At 35.1% G+C, this 23,899-nt stretch overlaps 1 protein-coding gene across 3 annotated transcripts in view; it reads left to right on the forward strand.

Annotated features, from left to right (window-relative positions):
• Cnbd1 (cyclic nucleotide binding domain containing 1) overlaps positions 1 to 23,899 on the forward strand; it is a 294,076-nt gene that overhangs the window by 161,078 nt on the left and 109,099 nt on the right. For all 3 annotated transcript variants that reach the window (XM_069991806.1, XM_069991807.1, XM_069991808.1), the window contains exon 6: positions 12,008 to 12,153. In XM_069991806.1, the coding sequence (XP_069847907.1) occupies positions 12,008 to 12,153 (146 nt within the window). The remainder of the gene's footprint in view (positions 1 to 12,007; positions 12,154 to 23,899) is intronic.

Raw genomic sequence — 23,899 nt, forward strand, 5'->3', positions numbered from 1 at the left:
CCTGCTTAGGCTAGCTTAAAACTGTGATCCTCAGATCTCAACCTCCTGAGTAGCTAGAATTACAAGCATGAGCATCTAACACCCAGCTATACACTGAATATTATGATTACATTTGCTCACCATTTTCTTCTCTATTCAGTTTCCCTTTCTCCAGTTGACCTCTCCCTACCAACAACATGTTTTTTTTCTTGGTATTCATTTTGTCAAACTATAAGTTACACCATTGCAATCCTCCCCTGTGCATGCAAATTTCAGTCAATATATTTGTGTATGTATGCATATGATTCTGTATGTTTGCATATGCTTATAATTTAATCCTAATTTCCACATATGTGAGAAAACATGCCTCCTTTGACTCTCTGACCCTGACACTTCACTTAACATCATTTTATTTTCATATCCATTTATTTTCCCTACAGATAATGTGCTATTATTTTTCATGGTGGATAAGTAAAATTATATACACACATGTGCACACATATATTACATTTCCTTTATTCATTTTAAGGGCATCTGGGTTGTTACTGCAACTTGGCAATGGCAAAGAATACATCTGTGAACATAGTTTTGCAGAAGGATTTTCTAACTTGTAATCTGTTGGATAAATGTCCCAAAGTGATATCATTGGAACATAGGTTAGTTTTATGCTTAGTTTTTGGAGATATTTCCAAACTGCTTTCCAGAGTGGTTGAAGCAGTTTACATTCCCATCCATAGTATACTAGAATTCCTTTTTTCTACATTTCTGCCAGTACTTATTGTTCATTTATATAATGATGGCCATTTTTACTGGGATGAGAGGGAAACTCAGTATTATTTGCATTTCTTTCATGGCCACAAATGTTGAATATTTTTTATGTACCTGTTAGTCATTTTTACTTTACATGAGAAGTTATTTTGGTCCTTTACCAATTTATTAAATGAGTTATTGATTCTTTGAGGGTTTAGTTCTTTGAATTTTTATATATTATGCATATTGGGCCCTTCTCTGACATATAGCTGGAAAAAATCTCCCATTTTTTAGAAGTTTTTATTGTAAATTACTCTACAGAGGGTTACAGTAAGGTAATGAATAAGGTAATGAGTACATTTCCTATCAAACATTGTTGCCATTTTTGTAGGCTGTCTTTAGCTTAGTTATTATGTCTTTCACTGTGCAAGGACATTATATCTTGATGCAATTACATTTGTCAGTTCTCTCTCCAATTGCTGAAGCCCTAGAAATCTATTCAAAAAGGTCCTGCCTGGGCCAATAAGATCTAATGTTTCTCTTATTTCATTCTGTAGTAATTTCAAGATTTCAGATCTTACAGTGAAGTCTTTGATCAATTTTGAGTTGATATTTATACAAGGATACAGAAAGGGATCCAGTTTATGTCTTTTGCTAGTACATTTCCAGCTTTCACAATGCCACTTGTTTAAGAAGAAATCCTCTTCCCAACATGTATCTTTGGTCCCTCAGCAAATATCAGCTGGCTGAAAGCATTGAGGTATATTTTTGGGTTATCTAGTCTATTTCAGTGGTTTCCAGGCAAATTTTTGTGCCACTATGAAGCTGTTTCTGTTATTATAGCTCTGTAGTACAGAAAAGCAATAAACACAGTACAACACATTGACAGAACTAAGGAAAAGAATCGCATAATCATCTCAACTAATGCAGAAAAGTCTTGGCACTACTGGGGATTAAACTCAGGTCCTGGAGCTTGCTTGACAAAGTGCTCTACCACTAGAGCAATGTCTACAGTTAAATCAGAGATTAGTTGTTTGGTGAAAATGGAAACAAACAAGAACTGATTGGGAGAAAGTAAGTATCCTCCGATTTTCAAAGATTTTAGAGGATTCTTGAGTTTCTTATGGCACATGAGATATAATTTAATATTAGTTTTTGTTTTTGTTTTAGTTGTTTACTTTTGACCAACATTTAAAGAAAGTATGGACTGAAACAGCAGGAACACTTGGACAGCAAAGTAACACTTGAATTGTTTCTCCCTGTTTTGTTGTTTAACATTTTAATTAGAAAAAAACTGATAGCTTCATACCATCTACTCATAATTGCAAGACAGAATAAAGTTAATCTGTCTTTGACAGTAGTGTAGATATATGGATCAGTTACTTTTTTCTCACATATCATCATTTCCAATTAGAAATTGATTATTTTGCCATCTGCTGGTGGTTCAAGTTTATAATCCTATCTACTCAGGAAGCTGAATTCTGAGAATCATGGTTCAAAGCTAGCCCTGGCAGGGAAGTTTGTGAGACTCTTACCTCCAAAAAAAAGGCAGAAGTGGAGCTGTTATGTCTAAGCAATAGAGCACTGCCAGATAGGAGTAAAAATGCTCAGAGACAGCACTCAGGGTCTGTATTCAAGTCCTAGAACTAGAACCAAAAACAAAAAAACAACTAAATAAATAGATAAAATTGGTTGCTTCATGACAAGAGCTAGAGATTTGATTCTTTGGCTTTAGCGGGTCATTCTTAAAGCCTTTCACTGGCCTTTGGCAGCTCTCCTAGGACAGCATCTTACTTGTTATCAGAATTACTCTTGCTTTATTTATTTTACTTTCTGTTTGTTTGCAACAGAATAGGAAGCTTTTCTTCACAGAATGTCTAGTATTGCTTAATAGTTAAATAGTTCAGGTGTCCTAAAAGTTGTGTTTAAGTAGTTCAGGTGTCAAATTCAACATCATTGAGCAAATTATCAGCATACAGAGAGGCTAGCACCTTTACTAAGACACATTTGGCAAGAGAATTTATTAATAAGATAAAAATCAAAATTATCATTTTATCTAGAGCCTGGTATACAATTTTCTTAGATGAACGGAGAGGATGGATGATTGGAATAACTGGGAGGATACTCTGATTTTACAAACCGTGGAAGGAAACTCTAAGAAGGCATCAGTTCTGAATCATTGAGTCAAGAATTATAAAACAAATGAGAATAATTTAATTCTGCATTCTTAATAATAAAAAGATAATTAAGGATCATTTATACTCTTGTTCTTGGGATAAGTGTTTTAATGTATTTATACTTATGTAAATGTGTTCTTAGTAGCATGTTACCTATTTAGAGGATTTCTGTTTCCACATCAAATTTTGCATTATTCTCCTGACATCTGTAATAATCTAGATGATACCCTTTATGTCAATGAAACACTTTATTTCTTTATTCATAAATGCTCTTTTAAGGTTTTAGTATTTTGACTAATGCTCTCATGTATGTCTTTCTACATGAAATATTTTGGCTTTGTTTCAAATGAGATAATGATATACTTTTTTTTCCTTCCTATTTTATAAATCTATCCAGATGGTCTGAAATATAGGTTTTAGATGTGTTTACAATAATGTACACTTGAACAGGAGTGTTAAGGACATAATTTGCTTTTTACTTAGTAATTTTTGATATTTTAATTTTTGTCATTATTAGCTATGTGTTCTTCAAGATATTAAACTCATTGGTCTTAAATATTGCTTCTTCTTTTTTTAATTTAATTTAATTTTATTTGTGAACATACTGTACAGAGGGGTTACAATTACATGGGCAGGATAATGCGTACATTTCTTACCAAGCATTGCAGCCTTCTCCTTTGTTTACCCTTCACATCCCTTCCCAGCCTCTCCCCTCCTCCCCCCAATCCCAATCCTTCTCCTTCCCCCCCCCCATTTTCCCCTTCCCCCCCACCCCCCAGCACCGACATTGTAAAGCTCGTTTTGGACATGACAACTTGTACTTCTCATTGTTGCAACAGGTCCACCTGTATCCTTAAACAACTGGCTTTTCCCCATCTCCTCCACAAATTATACTGACATCAAATATAGTGAAAGCAGGGGTTATACTGTGGGGGAAGGGACATACAAAGCAACAAAGAGATAATCTTATAAATGCGTTAGAAACACATGCATGAAAGAAAAAAACATTAATGGAATTCTATGCCTCCATCAGAAAGAATGACATTGCCCCATTTGTTAGGAAATGGAAAAACTTGGAAAAAATTATATTAAGTGAAGTAAGCCAGGCCCAAAGAAACATAGGTCCCATGGTTTCCCTTATTTGCAATATCTAGTAGATGTATGAGTCAAGCGGAAAAGGTCAAATATTGCTTCTTGTAGCATCCTCTATAATGACTTTCTCTTCACATTTGTACCTGAGTGTTCTGATTTACTGTTTTACTGGCAAAGATCCTACCTATGTTTAATGGCTTTGCTTACATGTTCTCTTATATAGGTTGATTACATTTCTTCAGCACATGCAAACAAACGGTTACTGTAGCCACTGCCACAGGACACAGTCAAATCCTGCCTCTCAGAGGAAGATAAATTTGGAAAGGAGAACCTAAAGGAAATACTAAAATGCCTGTATCAGATGTGGTTTTATTCCTTTTTGTCAGCAAGAAATATGAAGAGTTAGCTTAGCAAAAAAAGTCAGCAAATTAACAAAAGTTTTACCAAGTTCAGATCTGCCTGTAGCAAGGAGCAGTGAGGAATTCATTTTAGCATTGATGACAGAGGCTAAACGTGACAATGACAGGCAGAAATTGCCATCCCACATCAACTAATAATCAGAGCCAAATGATTACCTTGGCCTCTAGGAAAAAATTCTAGAATATTTTATTCCCTAATGAATTTTTAGCCATACCTGTAATTTATTAATATTTTCCTTTTGACCATTAGTTAGAATTGGGGCTAGAAATAGATGTAAAGGTGAGTTACCGGACACATAAATGGAATAGTGTTTTAAAAATAAAAACATTGGAAGGGAATCTTATGACACAGTTATGCCAATGTTAACTTATAACTAAAAGATATATTCCCAAAAGAAAATAAAATTTCAATCTGAGAAGATAAAATATAGACTCACTAGAAGATTTAATTAGAAAAAGGAACTCTTAGAAAGACAATTCTACTTATAAATGGCTTCACTAGTAATTTCTGTCAGTCTTTTACAGAAGAATTGGTAAAAATTCTTCACAAAATCTATGAACTATAGAAAAAGTTAAACTGCTTTCCAACTAATTTTATATTTAGTGATTATTCTTATATCCAAAGTATAAAAATTAAGAAAAGAACTATAAAGCAATATACTTTATAAATATGAAAACAAATGTTCTCATCAAGAATGTGCCACAAGAATTCACAAATATGTAGAACATGTTATCCACCAGAACTATGTGAAATTTACCTCTGTAATATAAGGGTCACCTACCATCCAGCAACCAACAAATGTAATATACCATATTCATCATGCAAAGAAAAGAAAAAAGCCGTAGTCGTCTAAAAAGTCCAACAGAAATTGAGGCAAAAATAAAATAAACACATAGCCAACACAGTAACAAAAGGTGACTTCTTCAATCTGATAAAGTATATCAATGAGAAAATCAGAGTTAATATTGCAAAAGCAACATTTCTTCCTTAAAATCAGTAAAAGACAGAATGCCTATTGGTCCTCTTATATTCAGCATTATAGGGCATGTTCCAGACAGGAAAACTGATCATGAGAAAAAACATAAAAGTTACCTAGAAAGCAAAACTTAGACTATGCCTGAAAATGGCAAGATCCTAGTAGATTAAACTCAAATAATAAAAAAAAATCTATAAAGTTGTAAGATACAGGATCCATACAGATATAATATTACACAGTGATTGCCAAATATAAACCTTCCAAAATGAAGTTTAGTACACAAACCATTTAGAATATCCTCAAAAACTTACGAATATAAGGAATAAGTGTAAGACTTATTAAAACTTATAAAAATGTTGAAAGTAAGGGAGATACAAAAATAGAAATAATAGCTCATATTCATTAATTGAAAATCATTGTATGGTGTTGTCAACAGAAATCCAACTTAAATTGCATGATAGATGGCTTCTATTTAAAATACTAAATACAGACAGACACTGGGTGGTTCATACCTGTAATCCTAGCTACTTGAAAGGCTGAGATTTGAGGATGTGGTTTAAAGCCAGCTGGGACAGAAAAAATCTTAGAAATCCTTATTCCTTATTAACCAGTGAAATACCAGACTAAAGTAATGGCTCAAGTGGTAAAACATCAGCACAAGCACAAGGCCTTGAGTTCAGTTCCTAATATTGGTGCACATACATTGCACACATGTATCACCTTCCTAAAAATACAGGATATATACTATTTTGAAAATGAAATTATAGCAAAAATTTGATTAAGCAATTATAAACCAAGAAAAGCTAAAATTGCTTATAAAGTAGAATTCAGAAAGAAGGCAAGGAGTTTATATACTGGGACGGACAGACATTTGTTTTCATCAATAACATAGTCTTCAAATATCTAGCACAGTATCTGACAGAATTCTGTACAATAGATAAATCAATATTGAAATTGGAGACCTAACCCAGGCTACTAAAAATGATAAATCAAATATGAGGAGATCTATAGCTGATCGGAATATTAATGAATAGTGAGCTTAATCATAGGAAAGTGATGAAGAGCAATTCCAAGTTTGGGGGATGTCCAGAGATAAAGAAGACTGAGTAGCTGGTCACAGAATCATTGATTAAAGCAACAAGACTACCTGGAAATAACTATAAGTGAGGCCTTTAATCTCTTACAGACATGGTATATAAAAGGGTCTAAAACTGCAGACAGCACCAATTGTTGCATGTTCCATTCCTCCTCTTCTACAGAATAATGTTCTACCCAAGGGTCAGGTGGACCAGCGCAAACACAGTAGCTGTCTCACAGTTGAGGAACTAAAGGCTCACACAGTCAGGTTGATCTAAACACTGCTGCGAGGGAAAAGGAAGGGAAAGGTGTCACAAAGAACTGATTGATCAGTTAGAGTGTGGAAAAGTGTCTTCAAGATTTTCTAACACAGATATGTCTTGTCCAAGGATACAGATGTGCATGAAATCAAGATGGGTCAAGAATTTTGTATCTTTTATTACAACTCCCGGTGTCATTCACTAGTGGTACACTTATATGGTATAGAGAAAATATCTTTCCCTCATGAAGTTGGCTGACAAAAACCTTACTAGTTACCTGAGGTTGTGCATAAAAAATTATGCTAAGTTATTTAGTATGCCCTGAAATTCTTAAGCACGTAACCCAGAGTCAAACTGCTTGGATTTTTACCACAATCCTTAGCTCTGACCCAGATTAGCAATGGACTGTGAGTGAGTTACTGATCAACAGTTCTGCCATTAGTTTTCCTTTTTTGCTAAATGTAAATAAATTTGCTATAAGGAATCATATTAATATATTTTATATATAGAAAGAGTACATGACACTAAATATATGTTGTATTTGTTTATGCTTGTACATATAGAGAGGCAGAAACACAACACCTACTTGCAAGTATCCTCCTATAGATTGCATATATAAATGTATACATAGTTTTCTTGTATTTTGATGTATTTGTATATATATTCACATATATACATGTGCACACATGTATGATTTTTGCATCTAACAGGTGAATGTATGTATTCTTATATTCAAATGGAATGTTATAAAATGGAATATTATAAAATTTGATCATGTAGCAAGCCATGCTTCAAATGTCTCTGTTCACTTCACATTGGCTAGGAGTCAGTCATATGACCACAAGAGTGCCTGGCAAATATCTTCCATCCAAATACTTGGAAATAAGGGGAATCATTTTTGGGAAGCTAGAATCCCTTTTTTACTTTATTCTTCTCAGTTTCTATATGTGAATATTTTTTTGTTTTACAAAACTAACATTCATTTTTGTCACCAAAACACAAATATGAAACTTTTATCCAATACTATATCACAAAGTCAAGGACCTTGAAGGATATAACTTTTTTCCATCAAGAACAAATATGGCTATTTCTGGTCCAATAACATAAAAATCATAAAGACACTATTTGTTGCTCTCATCTTACTCAATGCCTAATCATAGAGCCTGGAAGAGCCTATTTATCTTTAAAAAGGAATCACATTCAGAAAAAGGAGGAAATGGAAACACATTGAAGTCACTAACTGACCCCAATAATGTTGTTTCATAAAATGAGAAAGAAAAACTTTACCCTGAGTGTCAGCAGATTTTAAAATCAGATCTTAAATGTTTCTTGTTCTTTTTTTATTTTCTTTTTTCTGTTCCTTATCTTTCCTCTCCCCTCCCCTCCATTCCCCCCCATCTCCCTCTCCTCTTCCCTCTGCTTCCCTTCCCTCCCTCCCTCCCTGTCTCTCTCTCTTTCTCTATTTCACTCTTTCTTTCTTTCTTTCCTTTCTTTCTTTCTTTCTTTCTTTCTTTCTTTCTTTCTTTCTTTCTTTCTTTCTTTCTTTCTTTCTTTCTTTCTTTCTTTCTTTCTTTCTTTCTTCTTTCTTTCTTTCTTTCTTTCTTTCTTTCTTTTCTTTCTTTCTTTCTTTCTTTCTTTCTTTCTTTCTTTTTCTTTCTTTCTTTCTTCTTTCTTTCTTTCTCTCTCTCTCTCTCTCTCTCTTTCTTTCTTTCTTTCTTTTTCTTTCTTTCTCTCTTTCTTTCTTTCTTTCTTTCTCTCTTTCTTTCTCTCTTTCTGTCTGTCTCTGTTTATCTCTCTCTGTCTGTCTCTGTTTATCTTTCTGTTTGTTTCTCTGTCTCTCTCTCTTTCTATCATTTCCCACCACAGTGCTATGGCTTGAACCCTGGGCCTGGCACTTTTGTGCTTTTGACCTTTTGTGCTCAAGGCTAGCACTCTGCCATTTGACCAACAGCTCCACTTCTGGCCTTTTGAGGTTAATCGGAAATAAAAATCTCATGGACATTCCTGCTCACCTGGCTTTGAATCACTATTCTCAGATCTAAGCCTCCAGAGTAACTAGTATTATGGGTATGAGTCATTGGCCTCTGGCTTAAATCTCTTTTATAACCTGGAATGTTTCTTCTTATGTCTTATCCCAATGAACAAATTCAATGAGAACACTGGCAAGTGTGTAACTTCAGTGATAAGTAAGAAATACTGCTCATTACTTTTGGTTTGAAAATTCAAAAACTTCTTCAGGAGACAGAAACAGCTGGAGGATGAAATCAGGAAGATTCCTATTTTTGTCCAGTTGAGGTAAAAATGTTTGCAAGATTCCATCTCAATGGAAGAAATCTTGGTGTGAATTGCATATTTGTTTTTGTACTGATGGGAAAGCATAAATTGGAGAATCTCAATTTCAGTGAAAGTAAGGCAAAAGATGAAGCCTTCTTTCCAATCACCAGTACAAAATAAATGCCCTGAGTCAAAACTAGTATCAACACAAAAACAACACCAACCAAACAAGAACAGCAACAAAACTGAGAACATAATACTGTATTCTTCAGTGGTAAAAATCCAGTAAAAACATAGTAAACTTCAATTTGTGTCTATTCCAGTTCCCAAAGCAAAGTTATGTTGCAAACATTGTTTTAAAATCTTTCCATGTTTATTCTCTCTGTTCCCGTCTCTCCCTTAAAGAGAGGCTAAAGGGAATTATTAAACACCTGACTTTACAATAATCCATGTGGCTGTATTCTTTCTACTTTCTTTGATTGATAATTGAAAATTGGTCAGCTTTATTCAGAAAGACACTGTGCTAAATCAAGCATACTCAACAGTTACTTTCTGGCTCTTTGGGACTGCTTTCTATAAAGTAACAAGTTTCCTAAGCACTTGGTCTACTTTTGATATTATTATAGGAACTAATGTCTGATTTTAAATTACCTTCTTTAGTTGTCTAAAGGGATTTCATTTCAAAGTGTCCATTTATGTGTACAGAGTTCTCTCAATCGGACGGACTTGCCTGTTCCAACAACTAAAGTTTTACCACATACATATGAAATCTTTTTACATCTTTGATATAATTTATGACAAAATCAAGTAACATGTGTTAGACATTTGTTATATGCAAATTCTTTCTTTTCTTTTTTATTTTTTATGTAGATCTTTATTGTAAAGGTGATGAACAGGAGGATTACAGTTATATAAATAAGATAATGAGTACATTTCTTTTTAAACACTATTACCCTGTCTCATTTTCTCCCACTTACCCCTCCCTACTTCCCTCACCCCCCCCCAAGTTGTATAGTTCATTCCAACATAGTGTCAAGTGAGTATCGTTGTTTCATTAGTTCATCCTTTGTCCTTCTGTGATCCCCTTTCCCTCCCATGGAACAGATGTATACTTTGTCTTGTATATAAAACAGATGCTTATATACAAGACAAAGTATACAGAAAAAGAAAACAGAAAAATATAGAAATAATTGCTTATAGGATATAATAAGAACGTCTTGTTTCCAACTCTTGGAGTTCATGTTATTAAGCTTCATTGTAGATGGTCCTATGCACTTAGCTGTTGGGCTATTGTGATCCCTTGTTAAGACTATCACAGACATATCCAATCTATTACAAATGAGGGAAACCATGCAACTTACTTTTCTTTGGGCTTGGCTTACTTTGCTTACTATGATTTTTTCCAGATCTTTCCATTTCCTTATAAATGGATTGGGGGGGGCGAGGGGAGGATGGGAAGGGATGGGAAGGGGAAACAAAGGAGGAGGCTACAATGCTTGATAAGAAATGTACTCATTATCTTGCCCATGTAATTGTAACCCCTCTGTACAGTATTTTCACAATAAAAAATTTTGAAAAAAAATAAATGGGGCAATGTCATCCTTTCTGATGAAAGCATAGAACCCTATTGTGTATTTCTTTACTTTTTTTTTTGACACTACTGAGGTTTGAATGCACAGCCTTGTGTTGCCGAATAAGCACTCTACTACTTACACTATTCCTCCAGCCCTGTTTTAGTTCAGCTTTTATTTTTCAAAATGAAAATGAATCTTGCAATTTTACTTGGAGCCAGTATGAATGTGTTATTTCTACCTTCATTTGCCATGAAATTGGGGCAGGTATGAATAAAGTCTTTCTACTTCCATTTTTCATGAAATTGGAATTACAGCCTGGCTTATTGTCTGAGATAAAATCTCATTAACTTTTGCCTACACTTATATAGAACCCAAATCCTCTCTACCTCTCACATGGATGGGATCATGGGCATAAACTACCATACTCAGCCCTATGCCATTTAACTTAGGTACTAATTCCTTATTGTTGCACCTGAAGCATAGATTTTTTAAAAAATTGTATTAGGTAGAAGGCCAGCTTTCCTATGACTGTTTTGCTACTAATTAAATGTCGTTTTTTTCTACAATCTGTAGGAAAAGCACAATGTATATGCTTGGCCCCACACCCCCATTTACTAACATACATATCAGATAGGCCAACAGGACATGACGTCTAAACCGAGAGAAAACTACAAAATTGTATTTGTGGGGTGGGCACATTTTCACGTTAGGTTTCTAAGTACTGGACATTAGTAATGACCTATGCGAAAGCAAAGATAATATCTTGAGAACTTAGAGTAAAATGAATTTCATCTCCTGCTTATGGTGTTTCATTTACTAAGTAGTGGCCTTAATGATTAAGCAGGAACAAGGTATGGTGGAACATCTATTTATTCACAACATATGCCAGGCTGAGGCAGGAAGACTAGGCTGAGCTACATCTTACATAAGACATTTTCTCAAAAACAAACATATGAACAAAAGTAAATAATAAATATACCATCTGTGGTAACTATGCATTATATTTGATGTCATCTAGTAAGCTTTATTAAAAATGTATACTCTCAGTTAAATTACAGTTTGATTTAAATTTAATAGCATTTAAGGATTTACAATAAACAGTAATAACAGTAGTATTTTCTATTTGTCTATGAAAGGTCTTTATAATTTTAAGTACTACTAATAAAAGACAGCAGCTTGCAAGTGAAGTAGCTAGTTTTCAATTAAGATAAGATAAAGGTACCAGGTAATTTCCTAAGGTTTAAAGTGCCATGAAGAAAAATATCTTAAAGAAAACAAACTCTTTGAGTTGACTAGTAGGACAAAGTAGAATACCATCATAGTTCTCCTTAGATAACTTTTAAAGAAAAAGAAGATACAAAATTGGAAAAATTTTTAAAAGGTGTTGGTTTTGTGGTCTCTGAATACAGAATCTTCTTTTTTTTTAAGGCCTGTTCACAGAACAATGCATGAACACAACATTGTGTGGAATATGTTAAAGACAGTTCCTGATTTAAGCTCTCACCTAGAAGATGAACATCTGAAAAAACTTAGTAGGAAAGTCACTTCCCAAACCTGGGTCAAAGGCAGCACAGGTAACAAACAGATGAATGTAGAGTATGATGAATGTATTGGCAATTGAAATGCATGTATCTGTGTCAATTTCTCTATCAAAATATTCACCATTTCACTTGATGTGTTGAAAATGTACTATGTGGATGTTTTTCATCTACAAGGTTGTAAATGAAATGGATAGCATTGCTCACTCTATTATGTAAAGATTATGATAAACACTTTCAGCACACATTCAGATTGGCAGGGTATGCATTGACACCCTTACTGCTGGGCTCAACTCTGACAAGTCCTGGCTTAAGGAAGCCTGAGATGAGATTCAAATTAATTTCCAATAATCCAGTAGTGGTGTACTAGCATGTGAACCACATTTTGAGCAGTTTTTACTGCAATTAATATTTACTTATTTATTTATATATTTTTTTCAGATAAGGGGTAGGTTTATTCATCGTTCTGGCTGGCACCAGGCCATGTTGGCCCTCCACAGGGCTGGGAAAGGCCTGGAAAAGAGAGCTGGGAAAGAGAGAGAGCTGGGAAAGAGAGAGAGCCAGGAAAGAGAAGAGAGCCGGGAAAGAGAAGAGAGAGCTGGGAAAGAGCTAGTAAAGAGGGCATCTGGGCCTGGGCTAGGCCTTATCTAGGGTATGGGCGGAGAAAGGTGTGGCCACAACAAATTCAGATGTGACCTCAGCGGATGCAGATGTGACCTCTTCCAGGTGTGCCAGTTGCCTAGGTCATGCAGGTACTGGGTGGAGACTTTGCTGCGAGGAGGGTAGAGTCTGCTCGCCATCCAGGAGCGGACCTTACATTCTAGCCTTTTAATAATCATGAAATAGGGCACAGATTCTCTCTGGCTACTTCCTGTTGACAAGGGGCATTGACATTAGGGGTAAAAGGCTGGAATTTGGTCCCCTCCCAGAGAAGGCAGTGAGCAGCAGCTGTCCCTTGGTGGCGTGAGTCCTTAGATGAAGTCTAGAGAAGTCTCATGAGGTATTGAGGGGGCTACAAAAAAAATACTAGAGAGCAAATAAATGGCAAGAGGAAGGACTTGAGGTAGAGAAGTCAGGTAACAAAGGCAAATATATAAATTCCTGTCCAGTTAATAGGTAGACAGGTATGGACACTAGATGGGCAGGCTTCTTACTTCTATTGACCTCCCGGCTCTGGTTAATTTAGAAAGGGCAGGCACAAAGTGGCTGATGTGACATCATCTCCTCTTACTCCTGTCCATGTTCCCTTGTTCCCCAGACTGGCTGAGTCTAGGTGCTCGTTGCTGGGATGGCTTGTATTCAAGAAGGTTTGAACTCAAGGCCTGGGCACTGTCTCTGAGCACTTCTGCTCAAGGCTAGCACTGAACCACTTTGAGTTATAGTACCACTTGCAGTGTTTGCTGGTTAATTAGAGATAAGAGTCTTGAGCCATGCTTCCAGCCTGGCTCTTTGCAGGTTAGTTGGGAGATGGAGTCTTAGGAACTTTTCAGCCCAGAGTGGCTTTGAACTGCAATCTTTGCCACAAAAAAAACCCCTTTATTATTTCCAACAAGGAGATCAAATAGAATAGAGCTTACCTGGTCCTTATCAAGAATTAACCAAGAAATATTCTGCAATGACAAAACTCATTTGATGTGAGAATCTTAACACAGATATGCCCAATGTTTATAATGGGAGCAATATTGGAGCAACCTGCATGGCCTTCAGTCTATTCTATGGAATTCTAGGCAGTAATGGGAAAGAATATCTTTCTCTCTGTCTCTTTCTTTGTCTGTCTGTCTGTCTGTCTGTTTGTCTGTCTGTCTGTCTCTCCTTAACTTTCTATGGCAGAACTGGGGTTTCAATGGATCTATATGTACCATGAACAAACCCTAAAGACAACAAATTGAAATAGAAGAACTGTAGAATTATATACATATAAAAATCTAAAAGTATGTATACATTAAATATGCACATTATAAATATATATACTATTCATATACAATATATAAGTTGTGTAAAAGTGGGTCCAGAAAGACATTACAAGAATACACATTTTAAATTGTTGCCTTATAAAGAAGAAAAGACTTGAGGATGCTATAATTTGAATGTCCCTCAAGGATATAATGTGATTAAAGATTTAGTCCCTAGGGAGGTGGTGGAACTTTGGGAAGTGGATAATTTTGGGAGGTCCTTAGGTCATTGGGGCATAGGGTAGTTCTCAGGCCACTTCAGGATCATTACCAAAGGAGAAACCTGGCCTCTCCCATCTTTCTCCCTACTTATATTTGGACATCATTTCCACTCTCATCTATGTCACACTGTTCCCCCATGATGTGCCATCACAATGTGCCTTCCTAGAGGCCAATAATATTGGGATGTCCAGCCTTGAGACACCAAGTCTACACATTGTTATATATATATATATATATATATATATATATATATATATATATATATATATATACATATACATATATATATTCTCTTAAAAGGTAAAAGTTTCAGGTATTTTGTTGTAGTAATGAAAACTGACATGAGGGCAATACTCATCCCTTCTACAAATCCTTTTGGTTTAATTTTCCACAACAAATGTAGATTCATGTATTAGTATTTGTAATTAGCCATTTGGCTTTTTTTCCTAAGGAAGTTCTAAAATTCCAATTGGCAGCCACAGTCTTTTCTGATAACATTTTACTAATCCATTTACTATTGAAACATGAAATTTCAATAACAAAATTTATGAACCTCAACTTGATTATATCAAGTAGAATATTTCAACTTGCATTTCAACACCTTTAGAAATTACCAAGTGTGCATTTACTCCTCCATGTTGCACAATCTTTCTCTTGAGTTTTTAAGATATGTAGTTCTGACAGCACAGATCAGTTTCACTATCAAAGCTGTCAACTCATTAAATACCTGAGCTCTTTGTTCATTCAACTTACTGAACAAGCCAAATTAGGTATCTGTCTCGCTCCTTTCTCCTTTATTCATGTATGCCATTTCCCTCCCTCTGGTATTATTTAAATTATCCCCCCCCAGTAGCCCCTCATCACCAGGCTGCTGCCTTCAATCTGCTTCAGGGGCGGTCCTTTCTCTGGTGCAATCCCACACAGCTGTTCTTACTTTCTGGTCTCCTGTCTGACTACTAGGTCTTTAGAAATGCTTTATTAATAAGAGGAAAGTTTCCCAAACTTACCATTTTCCCCTTAGCCTTCTACCCATTGATTTTGCAACAATAAAATATGAAGAAACAATACCATGATTTTTATAGTCAATCAAATATATACACAGCACCTGTTTAAGTAATTATGATACTAGAACATATTATTATATTATTTAAGATTGTTATCTATAAAAATACTTATATAACTATATTAAAATGACAAACTAGTATTCATTGCACACAGGCATCTTCTGTATATGTTATATTAGCTATAGATACATTCATTGCTAAGAGCAAATGGTTTCATTGAATCTCATTTCATGGCCAGGGTGATGATACAGGATATTATTATAAGGTTCACAACCTCTTGAAAACTAAAAAAGTTAACTTGCTTGAGGCTTCACTGGATTCCACATCCAAATTTCATCTTTTACATTCATGCTATAGTGGAAGCCCATTCTTATAAGTTTTTCTCTTTCCTGTCTACACTAACATTACTGTTTCTTCAAAACCAATTATTCTTTATAGTATTATTTCTGTTCTGTTTTTATTTTTATTTTATTTTTTTGGTCAGTCATGGGGCTTGAACTCTGGGCTTGGGTGCCATCCCTCAGCTCTTCAGCCCAAGGCAAGTGCTTGAGCCACAGTGCCACTTCCAGTTTTCTGAGTGGTTTATTGGTGATAAGTCTCACGGACTTTCCTGCCTCGGCTGGCTTTGAACAGCAATCCTCAGATCTCAGCCTCCTGAGTAGCTAGGATTACTGGTGTGAGCCACTGATGCCCAGCTCTGTTTTTAAATTTTAACCTCTCTTATTCTTCTTTTGTGATGCTACATCTCAGAACCCTATGATTTCTTATTTGAATAAAATGTTATATCTAATTTTAATGCTGAAAATTTTTTATATATTTCAGCCTCACCTTTAACTTTTCTATGTGTTAACCAAGTCATATTTTAAATGCCATCTTCTTAAAGTAGAAATAGCAGAATTTTTAATTGTACTATACAAATCTCCAGGGAATATTCAACATCTAGTAAAGATTATTAGTGAACAATGTGATTCTTTTTTTTTAATTGTGAAAATACTGTACAGAAGGGTTACAAATACATGGGCAAGATAATGAGTATGTTTCTTATCAAGCATTGTAGCCTCCTCCTTTGTTTCCCCTTCCCATCCCTTCCCATTCTCCCTCACCCCCCACCCAATTCCTCCTCCCCCCCCCCCACCAAAGTTGTAAAGTTGGTTTTCTACATAACGACTTGTACATCTCATTGTTGCAATGGGTCCACCTGTATCCCTATTTAAACAATTTGTTTTTCCCTTCCCCTCCACAAATTATACTGACATCAAATACAGTGAAAATAGGGGTTATACTGTGGGGGAGGGACATATAAAGCAACAAAGAAATAATCTTATAAATGTGTTAGAAACAACAAGACCACACTAAAGCTACCAGCACGACTATGTTTATTGCAGCATTATTTACCATAGCTAAGATATGGAACCAACTCAGATGCCCCTCAGTAGATGAATGGATCAAGAAAATGTGATATATATACACAATGGAATTCTATGTCTCCATCAGAAAGAATGACATTGCCCCATTTGTTAGGAAATGGAAAGACTTGGAAAAACTTATATTAAGTGATGTAAGCCAGGCCCAAAGAAACATAAGTTCCATGGTTTCCCTTATTTGCATTAACTAGTATATGTCTGAGACAAGCAGAAAAGGTCAGATAAGTTGATGTAAGGGAAATGAACAAAGTGATTCTTTGTGTGTATATGTGTATGTGTGTGTGTTACTAAGGTTGAATTCAGGGCCTTATACTTGCTTTACAATTTGAGCCATGGTTCCAACACTTTTGCTTCCACTATGTTTTCAGTAATGTCTTGCTTTTGTTTCCATCCAACCTTGACTATGATCTGCCTTCTGGTATTACTGGGATGGTAGATGTGTGACACCATGTTTCATTTTTATTGGTTGAGATGAGGGATTTTGAATATTTTGCCCAAGCTAAACTTTAATCCTTCTGATCTCAGCCTACCTAGGGGTACAGGCATGAGCCAGCATGCCTAGCTCTGAGCAGTGTTTTACATACTGTTTATACACATGTATATATTTATATATTATTTTTAATACTTTTTATTGTAAAAATACTGTACAGAGGGGTTACAGTTTATATGAACAAGGTAATGAATACATTTCCTATCAAGCTTTGTTACCTCCTCCTTTGTTTTTTCCCTACCATCCCTTCCCTCCCACTCCACAACTACACTCCCCTTCAAAAATTGTACAGTTTGTTTTTCACCGTAGTGTCTTGTACATCTCATTATTATAATGGGTCAACTTGTATCCCTATTTAAGAATTTTGTTTTTTCCCTTCCCCTCCCTAAATTAGAGAAGTGTATATACAAGATGCAGGGCACTGACATCAAATATAGTGAAAATAGGATTATACTATGGGAGAGGAACATACAAAGAAACAAAAAAAATCACATGGTACATTATAAATACATTAGAAACAATAGCAAGAAAGAAAAAACCACTTGCGTTCCTGTCGTGAGTTCATTTCGCCTAATTGCTGTTCTGCTCATCACCAGACATATACCCATTGTTGATTATTAGACCTTATCCTTCATTGTGTACATACTTAATTCAGAAATTGATTACTCACAATTTCTTAGGCTTAACTTCTTTAATAGTAGTACATTATTTTTGATATGACATTTTGCAAGATATGTTGATATTATTGATACCCTTTAAGGTTTTTTAGTTTTCCCTACTCTTAACAGTGTGGTACTAAATAAATTCTTGCCTATACTAATTTTTACCTTTACTTTGAGTGTATGATAGACTTCTAAAATTAAAACCTGTGGACATATTCATGTCTTATGATCTATGCTGAGAAATTACAGAAAACATTTCATATTAGCATTATATAAGAATGTTAGTATCTCTTTCTTCTAAATTTTAATCATCAATAATTTAAATACTGAAAAATTATGGCTTACTTTTAATAATATGCATTGTCCTTTTAATTTAAGACTGACTATTTTTTCATTGGATATTGGAAACATAGTTCCAGTTTCTAATGGCTTTGTTAAGCAAGTGCTAAGCTGACTTTAACTGGATTTCTTAATATTTTTTCTAATACTGTGTCTGTGTTTCTAATGAACTTTATTGTTCACTATTCCTTGTCATTTTCTGTACATGGTTGGAGACAATTAGGAACATTTATGTTATTTGCCTTTATGTCATTTGTGTGTGAAGTAGTACTATGCATTGAACCTAAGTCCTCACATATGCTTGACAAGCCCTCTATCATTGAAGCCATTCCCCTAGGCTTTTTTGTAGTCTTTTATACTACTTTCTATATTACAAATGCTCCCTCCAATATCTATCAGTCAAAATTTTTGTACATTTTAAGATCCATTATGAATGCCATATTTTCCATAAAATAATTTTATATTTTTCTCCTAAGGACTAAAATCTTTCTTTATATCATTCTTTATCCCTGTTTGAGGATACTTGCCTTATGATCTCTTTTAGCTTGATTGTATGCCTAGTGATTTCTGTTGAGTAGTAGATATTTTTGTTCAAGGGACAGGAAGTATTGTTGTAAAACTGTTCCCATGCAAAGTCTATGTTCAAAATAAAATAAAATATTTTATACCCATTCTTGCTCGCTTTAAGACGATACTATGTGTATTTTTTTTTTTTTTTTTTTATTTGGGTCCGGTCGTGGGGCCTGAACTCTGGGCCTAGGCACTGTCCTTCAGCTCTTCAGCTCAAGGCTAGCACTCTACCACTTGAGTCACAGCGCCACTTCCGGGTTTTTTCTTTTTGCTTATGTGGTGCTGAGGAATCGAACCCAGGGCCTCATGCATGCAAGGCAAGCACTCTACCACTGAGCCAACTTCCCAGCCCATGTATATTTTTTATTCTTAAGATATATATCCAACTTTGTTTGTGGATTGTTTTCCACAAAGTAGAGCAATATTTTAAGAAAGATTATTCAACTTGTGCCTTAAAATGTTGCTTGCAATATGGTTTTTAAGGGCAATAACCCTATGCCTCACAGTGTTTCTAAAAAACTAAAAGCCATGAAAAGCCATTTGTTGTTTTTTATTATGTTTTCTCTGGAATTATTTATTTATCCCTATAAAAAGGATTCTATACATCAACTTTTCTAGCTAAAATTTATATAATTTTGATATTTGACTCTGTTCCCAAATAATGTACCGAGGAGGAAATTGCTGCACAAAGACTTTATCTCATTCCTCACAGAGAAATTCTAAGTAAAAACAAACCAAAACCAATGAATTGGTCTCCAAATATCTGATAAACTTCTTTGGAGAGAAATTAGTAAACTCTGATTCATTCAACAAGTGTCTGCAGAATGCCCCAAATCATTTAGGATTTCATTGGCTTGGGGCTGAAAGCAGTAAGTACAAAGAGTTCCTTCTCTCATAAACGTAGGCTATTTGGCAGGAATTGACAATGAAAAGTGCCATGACAGAATTCTGTGAAGAGAATTCCCCAAGGATGGTGTTAATTATGCTGGATGAAAGCAGGCCAGAGGTCAGGAAAAGCTCTCCTGCTAGATAACACTTAAACTCAATTTTATAGGCCAAAGGGGATTAGCCAACTGACAACATGACCTTATTTGCCCAATTATAGATCTTTGAAATATTTAAAGTCTTCTGAAATGGTTTAGTTAAAGGTCTGTGTAACAAAGAGGGGATATACTTAGTAATTACAAACCTTTGCTTTAATTAAGTTTTTGTTTGACCTTTAAACTTTTGAAAAGTCACAAACAAAATGATTAATATTTCCTGTATTAGAATTTTTAATTTCTTTTAAAGCCTTTTTTGTTCATGCAATGTATGTTTAGTCAGGAGACATTTTAAACTAAGAAATGTTGCAATAGGAGACTTTTTCTAGTCCTTGTGAACATGATTCCTGGGGAACTTTTCCTATAATGAAAGATAAATATAAAAAACTTCCAGTGAAATTGTTTTCTAATCACCTTGATTTTGATTAACTACTCTACTTTTGCAGTCTGGAAATCAATATTTTATATTTTGAAATCAGTATTTTTTAAGATTTTTGTTGGCACTTGCATTTCTTTAAATTTATATGAAGCAGCAAACAAGGAATCTTAATTTTTGCTTTCTACTGGCTAAAATTTCCCAGATTACAGGGTCAACAAACATTTTTATCGCAACTCATAAATTTACCTTTTTTTTCTTATTGTTGTTCTAGTCCTGAGGTTTGAACTCAGAGACTGAGTACTGACCTTGAGCATTTTTGCTCAAGACTAGTGCTGAACCACTTGAACCACAGCTCCATATTCAGTTTTCCTACTTGGGCTACCTTAGAACCATGTTTTTTAGATATCAGCCTCCCGAATAGCCAGGATTACAGGCATGAGCCACTGGTGCCCAGAAATTAACCATTTTTATTTGTCAACAACATATTAGCTGTTTTTGAGAGCTTATTTCCATTGATTTTTTTCATATATTTGTGATAATGTTTAATTTGTCTATGTACCTTGGGGCTAGTAGCATATATTCCTTAAGTTCTGAGACGATTTGGTTAATTCAGTCTCTGCTATGTCTAACACTTTTGCCTGGATTTTTCACATGAAATCTATTTGTAGTTTGTAATTCCTTATTTGAGTGAAGATATTATCTATCTATTTATTTATTTAGTTAGTTATTAATGTACTAGGGTTTGAAACTATGGCTATGTGCTTTTTATATAGGTACTCTAATGCTAAATCCCATCCCAAGTGCCTTTTTGTGATGATTATTTTAGAGTTGAAATCTGTTTTGCCCAAGGTAAATCCTGGACCATGATCCACTTAATTGCAATTCCTATACTACCACCTTAAACTCTCATTGAACTCATGTACTTTTCTGCCCAGCATAGAGTGAATTCACAGTCTTCCTACTTTCAGCTTAGATTAAAACATTGAGTCTGGGGGCTGGGAAGATGGCTCAGTGGTAGAGCGCTTGCCTTGCACGCATGAGGCCCTGGGTTCGATTCCTCAGCACCACATAAGGAAAAAGAAAAAAGCCAGAAGTGGCGCTGTGGCTCAAGTGGTAGAGTGCTAGTCTTGAGCTGAAGAGCTGAGGGACAGAGCCCAGGCCCAGAGTTCAGGTCCCACGACCGGACCCAAAAAAAAAAAAAAACATTGAGTCTGTTACTGATCTAAAGACTATTATTTTTTCTCTCAAGTATTTGTATCCAGAGATAATTTCAAATTTTCTCTAACTCTACCTATGTGTCTAACCTCCTTTTAAATTTTAACAAATTTTTCAACTTCCTATTAAAAAAGTTTTGATAGATTCACAAATATATAAGCTGTACTAATTTAGAAAACTAATTGAGATGAAATTTTGAAATTGATTGGAATACAGAGTAAATGCGTGAAAATGAAACAGTGAAATCCCATCCTACCCCAGGATAGCTGGTATAAGTCAATAATAATCAGTAATTGACTATCAATTTCTGAATTTTGTTATGAGTATTAACACTTCATGGACTCTTTCATGTTATGCTTTCTAAGATCTGTCAAACATATATACAAATCCACCTAGGGGTTGGAGATGTGATTCAGGTGGTAGAGTGGCAGCCAATGAGCTAATGTGTCAGATACTTAGTTTTTGAGTCCTGGTCCCAAACAAAAATAATATGTTTACATTGGTTTGTTTATATTCTTATATACTTACCACACAGATACGATGTAATGTACATACCTTTAGACAAGTCTTATTAGCACACATACATATACACATATTTATGTTTATGAGCTTTTATTTGTGTGCATGTATGTCCTTCATATGTTACACTATATTTGACAACTTCCAGATATTAATGTACTTGTGACTTGTGAAAAATTACAAACTCTTCTGAGCTTGGTTTATCCATCTGAGAAACAGACTAATGATGTAAGACTTTTGGAAGTATTGGCATGATTAGTGTTTGAACACCAAGCATAGTATATGAGAAATATTTAATATCTTATATTTGACTCTTCATAGCAAGTTTGGTGTATTTGAGAAAAAGAAATTGAAATGAACTCCAAGAAATGGAGACCAGAGTGGTTTTTTAAAAGTTAATTTTATTGTCAAGGTGATGTACAGAGGAGTTACAGTTACACATGTTATGTAGTGGGTACATTTTTGTCAAATTTGCTTCCCCCCACCTCATTTTTCTCTTACTTTCTCTCCCCCCATGCCCCTCAAGTTACACAGTTCATTTCCAACATATTATCTTGTGAGTATAGCCATTGTGTTAGTTCCCCCTTTGTCCTTTGTCTCACCATTTTGTTGTTTCCCTACTCTTCCCTAATGCATATAAACATATATAAAATACCCAGAGTACCAAAATCAAATACAGTGACAACAGGGGATAAACCATAGGAAGAAAAGTACAAAAGCAAAAAGAAATCATATAGTACATTAAAAACAACAACCACAAAGAAAAATCTCTTGTTGCCATATCTTAGAATTCATTTTGCTTAGTATCATCTTATGTGGTCATATGTCATATTGGTCATATTGAGCTATTCTGCTCATCTGCTAGGACTATCCTAGACCTATACTAATCATTGCAAATGAGGGAAAACATGGGAAGTATGTTTCTTTGGGTCTGGCTTACCTCACTTAATAAGAGTTTTTCCAACTCTTTCCATTTCCTTATGAATGGGGCTATGCCATTCTTTTTGATGGAAACATAGAATTCCATTGTGTATATATATCACATTTTCTTATATTGAGTGGCATCTAGGTTGCTTCCATAACTTAGCTATGTTAAATAGCTGCAATAAACATAGATGAGCTGGTAGCTTTACTGTGGGCTTGTTTGTGGTCATTTGAGTAAATTCTGGGAAGTGGGATTGCTTCATGTTTAGTTTTATTTGTGTGTGTGTGTGTGTGTGTGTGTGTGTGTGTGTGTGTGTGTGTGTGTGTGTGTGTGTTGTGGGCTTGAACTCTGGGCTTGGGCACTGTCCCTCAGCTTTTCAGCTCAAAGAGAGCATGCTACCATGTGAGCCATAGAGCAATAGAGCCGCTTCTGGTTTTCTGGCAGTTTATTGGAGATAAGAGTCTCACGGACTTTTCCTGCCCAGGCTGGTTTTGAACTGCCATTCTCAGATCTCAGCCTCCTGAGTAGCTAGGATTACAGTCACCAGTGACCCACTATGTTTAGTCTTTTGAGGAATCTCCATACTGTTTTCCAGAGTGGTTGAGCAAGTTTACACTCCCACCAACAGTGAGTGTAGTAGAGTTCCCTTTTGGGCACATTCCTGCAGCATCTGTTGTTATTAGATTTCTTGATAATAGCCATTCTAACTTGGGTGAGGTGGAATCTCAATGTTATTTTGATATGCATTTCTTTTATGGTCAGAGATGTTGAACATTTCTTCATGTCACTATTGGCTATTCTTATTTCCTGTTCAGAGAAGTCTCCCTTAAGTCTTTGGCACAAGAACAGGCTTGAGGGCCAATGGAATAGAACTGAAGACCCAAAAATGAATCTGCAAAAAAATAGGATGAAAGGAAGACAGATTCTTCATCAAAGCTTCTGCATAGCAAACAACATAGTAGCAAGATATATAGAAAGCCC

Source organism: Dipodomys merriami, unplaced genomic scaffold (genome assembly GCF_024711535.1).
Source record: "Dipodomys merriami isolate MVZ:Mamm:240054 unplaced genomic scaffold, mDipMer1.0.p SCAF_4, whole genome shotgun sequence".
Classification (NCBI taxonomy): Eukaryota; Metazoa; Chordata; class Mammalia; order Rodentia; family Heteromyidae; genus Dipodomys; species Dipodomys merriami.